The sequence below is a fragment of the Zingiber officinale genome, chromosome 6B, assembly GCF_018446385.1.
Source record: "Zingiber officinale cultivar Zhangliang chromosome 6B, Zo_v1.1, whole genome shotgun sequence".
In the NCBI taxonomy this organism is placed as follows: Eukaryota; Viridiplantae; Streptophyta; class Magnoliopsida; order Zingiberales; family Zingiberaceae; genus Zingiber; species Zingiber officinale.
In genome coordinates this window covers 22,426,189-22,435,603 of record NC_055996.1, presented here as the reverse complement: position 1 = coordinate 22,435,603, position 9,415 = coordinate 22,426,189, and the positions used below count along the sequence as shown (strand labels likewise).

Here is a 9,415-nt window from a genome sequence, read left to right as displayed (position 1 = left end):
AACTAATTTAGATGTTTTATTGTAAATTCAATATACTTTGCTATGACTTGAGTAACTTATAAGAATGCCCTCATCCGTCTTAGTGGAGAAAATTTTCAATTGATCTTTGGTGTTTAGAATGCAAATCTTACATCCAAATACTCTAAGATGTTTAATTGTAGTTGATTTACCATTATGAGGTGTTTTTCTTAAAAATCTATGTATTAATGTTTGATTTTATACATAACAAGTCGTATTAATTGCTTCGGCCCATAGGTAGCTATGAAGTGAATATTCATTCAACATGCTCCTAGCGGCCTCTTGCAAGACCTTATTTTTCCTTTCAACAACTCCATTTTGTTGAAGAGTCCTAGGGGTGGAAAATTCATGTTTATAATCTTTTTCCATACAAAAACAAATGAACCTATCTTTTTCAAATTCACCTTTATAATCACTTCTTATTTTATTTATCTTGTGATTCCTTTCATTTTCTATCCTTTTACAAAAAGTAATCAAGGTATCTAAAGTTTTATCCTTATGTTTTAAGAAAAATATCCATGTATATCTAACGTAATCATTTACAATCACAAAGCAATACCTACTACCATTTAAATAAACATATCTACTATTATCAAATAAATCCATGTGAATGAGATCTAATGCATTCGAAGTACTTATAACATTTTTACCTTTATGAGTAGCTTTAGTTTGCTTACCCATTTGACATGCATAACACATTTTGTCCCTTTGAAACTTCAACTTTGATAATCCTTGCACCAACTCTTCCTTTGAAAATCTTTTGATGTTCCTCATGTTGGTGTGAGCAAGTCTCCAGTGCCAAAGCCAAGTCTCCTCGTCTTTAGACATGAAACACTTAGCAAACACATTAATATCACCAAATAATTTAACTTGATAAATATTTTTTTTTCTATGGCCTATGAGTATAATAGTATTTAGTTCACTATACTTGATTGACATTGAAATGAGTTAAACTCAACTCTATAATCCGAATCACATAGTTGACTAATATTTAGAAGATTAAAGACCATGCCTTTTACTAATAAAATATTTTTTATCATAATTTTTTCAGAAATTCTAATATCTTTTATTCCTATGACTTTTAATTCACCACTATTATCAAAAGAAATGGTAGCTTTACCTTGTGTCTAAATGATGAAAATTTTGATGAGTCTCCCGTCATGTGCCTAGAGTATCCACTATCTATAAACCATGTTGTTGGATGCTCCCCCTCAGTGCATGCCTTGTCATCACTAGATGATGACTCACTTGAAGATTCCACATCCTTCCCATGATTATCTTTACTTTCCCTATCTTCTACATGACCTAAGGTCATGAGTGTTACGTATCTTGAGCTCTTTCTTTTATCTTCTTCTGATGAGCTTGAAGATGATTCATCCCATGTGGCTTTCAAGGCCTTCTTTTTCTTCTTAATCTTTTTTTTCCCTTTCCTTCAATTTTGGACACTCTATTTTATAGTATCCCTTTTTCTTGTATTCATAGTAAATTATATCAATTTTAGACTATGAATCTACTAGAGATTTACCTTTTCTTTTATCATCATTGAAGATCTTTTTGACATCCTTCTTGTTAAACTTTCTTGAGCATCTCATTATTTTCTAGACAAAATTTGGCATTTCACTTGATGATAGCTCCTCATCACTATCACTATCTTTCTTGGATTTGGAAGATGACTTTTCCTTCTTCTTTTCTTTGTACTTCTTCTTGCTCTTTTCACCTGCAATCAATGCTATACCTCACTTTTTATAGCTTACGTTTGCTTGCTCATGCAATTCAAGTTCATAAAATAATTCATTTAACTTTACCATCGACAAGTCCCTTGAAACCTTATATGCATCCATCATTTATGACCATAATAAATTTTTTAGGAAGGATTTTATTTTATACCTTATGAGATCTAGGTTCTCTACACTTTCTCCAATTGAATGGAGACCATTTAGGAGTTCCTTGAATCTCCTATGTAATGAACTTACCATTTATACATCCTTCATTGTGAATTCTACAGTTGGTTTATTAGAAGATCAATCTTCGCAATTTTTGAATCCTTGGTACCTTCATTTAGCTCAATAAACTTGTCCCATAAATCTTTGACACTCTTAAAATATCCAATCTTGTTAAGTTATTCTGAACTCAATCCACATTGAAGAGTCATGATCATGCTGACATTAACTTGAGTCTTCATTTTTTGTTCAACAGTCCATCTTGAGGATTCAAGATTTTTTCCATCCTCGACTAACACCATGAATCCTTCCATGATTGAGAATCATATATCAATTTAGGTTATGAGATAGTGCTCCATCCGACTCTTCCAGTAAGTAAAGTTGTTGCCTTCGAAGAATGGTGGTCGAGAAGTGCTGTGCCCCTCTTTTAATGACATCTTGTAGCTCTAAATGTGTGCTTCCTTGAATGTGAGTCCTCAAAAGCTACAAAGATCTGATACCACTTATTAGAACCGATTAAGCTAGAGGAGAGGGGGGGGGGGGGGAATAAATAGCTCGCTTCGATTTCTTAATCTTCTTGGTCATGCAACAGAAACTTAGAAGCAATGCTAACTCCTTGTGTTTACTTAGTATCTACCTCTTTGAGATGACTAATCTAAGGATCCACACCATGGTCACAACATCCACTATGAAACTTCTCATTCTCGGAACAACACCGAAGGTGGAGAAGCGTTACACAATTTACAACTCTCTCTTTTAAATGAAATAGCTCACAAGGAAGAAGAGAAGAGATTACAGTTTTGGTCCAGCTTCTTTTTCTTTGAGTAGCTTAAGGATGTTGTTCCGTGAAGGAGAAGTTTTGTGACCGGTAATCGCTTAAGATTGCCCTTTGAAAATAAGCCATTTTCTTATCGTTTTGTGACCGGTAATCACTTCAGATTTTTCTTTTGATCGCTTAAGAATCTTTGATTTCTCCATTGAACGATCACTTACTCCAAATTAACGGTAGAGATTAAATTATTTGAATCTTAAGCGATTCAGGAGAAGAGCTCAATCGCCTACAAGCCTTAAGTGATTAGAGTAATCGATTTGGTATGTTTTTGCTCGAATGCGACTTCTCCAAATCACTTACCCTAATTGATTTGGAAACCTTCTGTTTCGAATCGAAGGTTCCATAAGCGATTGCTCTAATTGCTTATGGTCTCCAAATTGATTATAGCAATCGATTTAGAAACTTTCTATTTTGAGAAGAAGGTTCCGTAAACGATTGCTCTAATAGCTTACGATCTCCAAATCGATTACAACAATTGATTTAGAAACCTTCTGTTTTGAACAAAAGGTTTCGTAAGCGATTGCTCTAATCGCTTACTATCTCCAAATCGATTACAACATTCAATTTGGAAACCTTATGTTTCGAATAGAAGGTTTCTTGAGCGATTGCATGCATAATCGCTTAACACTCCCTTAAGCGATTAAGGATTTTGGTAAATTGATTGACACACTATACCATTTAGCATTTGTATTGATACCAAGTATATGATGCCAGACGAACCTCCTATTCTCTAGATTTTGTGCCCGGAGGTTTCTCATCTCCAGGTCTTCAACTACCCAGAATCCGATCTCACAAATATCCGCTTAGATTTTATCATTGCCAAGAAGCCAATCCTCAATTCCTTGAACTTCTATTACCTTATATTTGGTCTTCCAAACTATAATAATTTGCATGCATGTGAGTTTTTCTTGTCAAGGATCCGATCTCCGAAATCAAACACAGTCTATCCCTATCAAATTGAAATTATTTTAATAAAATTTATAAAATATAGTGCATGGAAATTTATAATTCCACGTAATCACCTATAAAAGACTCACAACCTTTGTTGGACGGCGTTATTCTTACTCAGGTCATTTTCAACGATTAAAATTATATATGAGCTTTTTTTTAGTCTCATATGCCACTTAATGCCACGCTTAAAACATAAACATTTCTCTAGCAAAAAAAAAAAACATCTTTATTTTTTAACCCGTACCTTTTATTCTTAAACTCAAATTTCATCTTATCTTTTATTATAATTAAATTATATATTTCAAATTTTGTACGATTGAAACTTGTTTCTTTTATTTCAAACTCGTATCTCGTTATAGTAAAAAGTAATTATGAGATCAATTTAGAAGGTGGGAGAAATTAATATTTTTTTCAAAAATGTAAGCTCACCGAAAATTAATCTGTCCATTATAAACAAATCTACCACACTGACCAATTCGACGGCAAGTGGCAACGGTCTTTAAAACTTCCTCTCGGCTCTCGTTGTAGATACAGCAGACGGCCGAACCGGCGAGAACCTTCTAATGATTATGATGTTTCCTGATTTGCATACGACAGAGAATTCGAATACCTACCATTAACGTCGCAATAAATGAGTTTTCGAATGGCGCGGTAGGATGAGCCGGAGGCGCAACTTTAGCAAAAGAGTTCATGAAGGATCCGCCGTTTAATTTTTACCGACACGAATCGTAAAGCAGATGGGTGTGGTTAAGAGGCTGTGCTCTAGTTAACGATACCGTTACGGAGTTCTATTTAAAACCCTCTGCGTCTATGGCAGTTGGTGGCAGCTGCTCTTCGCACGAATATCGATCTCCGCATCACTCGGATCGGAAGAAGGCAATGGCAGAGCTGGGAAACGGGAAGAAGCAAGCGTCCCCAGAGGAGGTGCATCCTCGGAAGGCTTTCGGGTGGGCGGCCAGGGACAAATCCGGCGTCCTCTCTCCCTTCGCCTTCTCGCGGAGGTGAATGATCTGTCTATTGATCTCTCGATCTCGATTCATTTTTTTCTTGAGTTTTTGACAATCTATCCTTGAATGTGGTATCGGAATATTAGCTTTTGAATCATGAGATTTTTTTTTCTCTCTCTCTCTCTGCTTAGATCGCCTTTTGTTTTTTAATATGGGTTTATCGTATATCTTTTGTTGTAATGTTACTTTCCTTTTTCTACCAATAATCTTTTTTTTTGCTTCTTTCACTTCAGATCCGAGCCTCTGAGGTTCTTATTCAGTATCGATATTCGCTATGTTTCCAATTTGTTCGTTTATTTAATTATTTTTCTGCAAATGGTCGACGTGCTTTCTGTGGTGTAAACATTCCTCTGTTTGCGACAAGTCAGGTAGAAATCGTGTTCTGTTTGCGACGAGGGGCTCGAGTTTTTCCAATTAGATACTTCGTTGAATCTATTTTTTTCATATAGCAGTGCTGTTTACGATTGCTTCTAATAACATCTCTGCCTAAGCTCCAGCATTTGGGTGGACAAGATATCTGATACCCATTAGAAAAATTGATCAGTATGTTCACTGTTGTGTTTAGTTTATTGTGTAGACAAAGACAGCTTTTGTGACTTTATCTCTCTGATACCCATTATAAAGGATATTGATCAGGATGTTCATTCTGGTGGATAGTTTACTTTGTAAACAACATTTGTGAATGAATACTATTGATGTGGGTTTATTTTGTATAGCTACCTCACTGTTCCTACATGGAATGTGCATCGCAGCTAACTAACAGCAAGAAAAGCTTGATTAAGCTGGGATGTTTACAATTTTCTCTTTACTATCAACGAGTTTTCCCCTCAAATATATTTTTGAAGTTTTTTTCTTTTCTCTGATGGTTAAGCAGAAGAAAGAAACTGATAAAGCTTTTGTTAGAAATAATGTCATACCCTTTAAAATACAACTGAAATAAATATGAGTGTTCTGCTATAAATAAGGTTGTTGCAGGACAGGTGTAATCATTAATACAAGCTCATGACAGTAAAGCTTAAGCATTGGATATGAATTATTGGATAAGTGATTGGATCTGGGTTTTTTGGAAGGTGGTGATTGGTCATAAATTCTAAATATCAGTGAGTGATAAAATTTTGATCATTGAATGCTGTATGTTATCTATTAGATGAATCCATGTTGGTGTTCATACTAAATGGTTTTGGCTTTTAATGCATTGCTGTGAACAATTGCTTGATGATAGTTGTATACTTTTGAGAGTTTACTATAATCCGTAGTTAATTAGATCATTAACCTATGCATATTAGTGATTGCATCAAATATCGTTTAGTTAATTCCATATTATTTCTGCAGGAATACCGGTGCTGATGATGTCACTATAAAAATTTTGTATTGTGGAATCTGCCACTCTGACCTTCACACAGCCAAGAACGAATGGTCAAATGCCATTTACCCAATGGTTCCTGGGTAAGTTTCTTTTCTTTAACCATCTAAGTTATATCTATCTTTTAATTCTCAAATTGTCCTAGTTGGGCAATACCGACTTGTTCGAGAGGCCATATTTATACTCTTCAAATTAACATGTTTGTGATCATGGTGTAAATGTCTAATGCTTCACCAATTAAAACACATGAACCTCAGATGACAAAACTTCTTAAGGTTTTGTTTCACATAAAATGCTTGGTATGTTTAATAAGGTTTTTGAGGAAATTTTTTTTTGAAGGGAATTGAATATTTCTCAGTGTTTGGCTGGGTAAAAGGAAAATATTCCTAATCTCAATCTTGCTCACACCCTCCTCAACCAGCTCGAGCTCTGTCTTGTATCCTAATTCCTACTCTGCCTAATAGAACTCTTCTAGCTTAATTGTTGTCTCTTCTGCCCAATCGAGCTTCATCTCAATCCCTGCCTCCCTTTATCTCAATCTTGAAATCAAGCTCCACCATGATGCTTGTTGACCATCTCTGAGGAAGAGCAATCAAAACCAAATGAACCCCCCATAATCAGTTATGTTTACTTAAAATGATCAGTGCAGATTGATAAATAACCAAGTAGTCATTGGCATTCATATGCAAGTTATCAGAAAAGCATTGGCGCATGCTTACTAGTCTCATATCATTTCTTATCCTGTTGATCTTTTTCAGGCACGAGATCGTGGGTGTCGTAACTGAAGTGGGCCAAAACGTCCAAAACTTCAAGGTAGGAGAAAAAGTAGGCGTGGGATGCATCGTCAACTCCTGTCTCTCCTGCCAAAACTGCAATCGGGACTATGAGAACTACTGCCCTCGCATCATCCTCACCTACAACTCCCTGGACGTCGATGGAACAATGACTTATGGAGGCTACTCCAACATGGTCGTCGTCAACCAACATTTTGTCATCCGCTTCCCTGAGAACCTGCCCCTTGACAAGGGTGCCCCACTGCTATGTGCTGGCATCACAGTCTACAGCCCCCTGAAGGAACACGGCCTCGACGTGCCTGGAAAGCATCTCGGAGTCGTTGGCCTTGGTGGTCTCGGCCATGTAGCTGTTAAATTCGGCAAGGCTTTCGGGATGAAGGTCACTGTTATAAGTACTTCTGCTAAGAAGGAGAAGGAAGCCATTGAGCGTTTGGGAGCTGATGCTTTCTTGGTCAGCAGCAACGCTGAACAAATGCAGGTAAGTTTTAGCATTAATTTAAAATCAAACAAATGCTTCCGTCCTATGAAGAGAATATCAGCAACTACGGGTTTGTTATTCTCAATAAAAACTTTCTCAGAACTAATTTTTTTGCTGATTTTATATTAACATAAATTTGTTCTCAAATTACGAATTCAAATTGAGCTAAACTAAAATTTCATTCTCTTAGAATCTGAATCATAGCACCCACCCCATCACTAACCTGCCCGTGTTTTCTTGTGTACTCTGCAGGCTGCCATGGGCACCATGGATGGTATTATTAACACGGTTTCAGCTGATCACTCCATCGCGCCGTTGGCGTTTCTGTTGAAAACTCATGGGAAAATGATCATGGTGGGAGCACCCGAGAAGCCACTGCAGCTTCCAATCTTCTCCTTGATTTTAGGTAGGCAATTTAAACACTTCAAATATTACTAGCCATATAGTCTGGTTGCCTCCCCATGTCACAATCTGGTTTATTTTTCCTTTTATCAGGTGGGAAAACCTTGGCAGGGAGTTGCATTGGAGGAATCAAGGCGACACAGGAGATGATAGACTTTGCGGCCAAGAACAACATAACTGCGGACATAGAGCTCATTCCCATCAGCTACTTGAACGAGGCGATGGAGCGGCTCACGAAGGCTGATGTGAGATATCGCTTTGTTATTGATATTGGCAATTCCTTGACTGAAGCGTAAGAGAGTTGGAATATGATCTCAAGTAGTATCACAGAGATGTTGTTGCTCTTCGTTTCTTCTTTGTCAAATAAAGAATTTTAATCACTTGCAATCAGCAGTATTATTCATCTTAGCAGTGTTTTCTGTGTGACTCTGTTACCTTTAGGTGTCTTTGTTTCGAGATTAATGCTGATAACCCTAGTTATCTATGATAGTTTTTGTAAAAATCTAAACCGCATGAATTCTAGACAATCAAAAGAAGAATTCGAATAAGAAAACTAAGAACATATGAGCATGGATCTTCGTTTCATCAAGAACATGACATAAGAAAGTAAATACTGTAATTACAAAGAACTTGAATGTAACGGAATTGTCATTGTTCTTCGTGTAGAGCTCGTTGGTTCAACAATCCTGAGAAAGAAGGTTGGCCTTTCGGAGAAGTTAGGGTTGACGACGCTGAATCCTCTTCGTCAATGGGGAACGAAGAGACGTCTCTAAGATACCCTAATTCTCTGGGGACCAATCCATTATACAGTGCACATCTATTATTAGCCTATTGATAATAATAGATGTGGGACTATAAGTCCATATGCATACTGAACATCTATTATCAACAAATAGATGATAATATATATTGGATTATAGGTTCTACACATATGAGATCCACATCCAATTATCCGAAACCCACTAGACATAAGTTAGATCACTTTAAAGGGTTCGAATCGTATTCACGTGCACAACTTACAAATAAGCCCACCTAATAGGGATAATTATATCCAACAATCTCCTACTTGGGCTATATGTGAGTTATATGTGAAATATAAGTAAAACTTTAGTTGATATCAAACTTTATTGGTACAAAATACCCCTGTAAACAATCTGTTCCAATTACTTCATTGGTATAGGACTAAAGAGGTCATAACTACTGTATATGATCGTAACAAGCCCCAACGTAATCATAATATCAATGTCATCAATGACATAGATCAAGATATGGATGTGTAGAGTGGAAATTATATGAAATGTGATCAATATATGTCAATTTCTAACTAGTCCTAAGATGACCTCAAAAGAAGTCAGATTATATTTGCAAAATACTTTATACTAAATTGCAATAGCAAATCATGGTCAACTTTATGATTCCAAAAAGAATCTTTATCATATTTACAAATACCAAATGTTAAACAGCAGTAGTAAATGATGATATCACAGTCAGAGTGTCAAACAAACATATAAATTCTCATTAATGTTTTGAGCTTTAAGTACTTACAATAATCAAAATAAATGTTTGTCTTTATTAATCAACATAGAGCAATAAAAGTAAATACAGACTCTTACTAGATGAGTTCTTCTTC

At 36.0% G+C, this 9,415-nt stretch overlaps 1 protein-coding gene across 1 annotated transcript; it reads left to right on the top strand.

The window, feature by feature from the left end:
* Positions 1–4,555: 4,555 nt before the first annotated feature.
* Positions 4,556–8,201, top strand: LOC121992245 (probable mannitol dehydrogenase). The gene is made up of 5 exons (XM_042546473.1): positions 4,556–4,742; positions 6,081–6,194; positions 6,870–7,383; positions 7,636–7,789; positions 7,879–8,201. Exons 1-5 carry the CDS (start codon positions 4,621–4,623, stop codon positions 8,079–8,081), a joined length of 1,107 nt encoding a protein of 368 aa, XP_042402407.1. The 5' UTR covers positions 4,556–4,620; the 3' UTR covers positions 8,082–8,201.
* Positions 8,202–9,415: the final 1,214 nt, after the last annotated feature.

What these genes read in the sequence shown, in the direction of transcription:
- LOC121992245 (XM_042546473.1), top strand. Translation starts at nt 4,621, where the DNA reads ATGGCAGAGCTGGGAAACGGGAAGAAGCAAGCGTCCCCAGAGGAGGTG. An exon ending in CCCTTCGCCTTCTCGCGGAG is followed by an intron (nt 4,743 to 6,080) that starts GTGAATGATCTG and finishes TTATTTCTGCAG; the next exon opens with GAATACCGGTGCTGATGATG. An exon ending in GCAACGCTGAACAAATGCAG is followed by an intron (nt 7,384 to 7,635) that starts GTAAGTTTTAGC and finishes TGTACTCTGCAG; the next exon opens with GCTGCCATGGGCACCATGGA.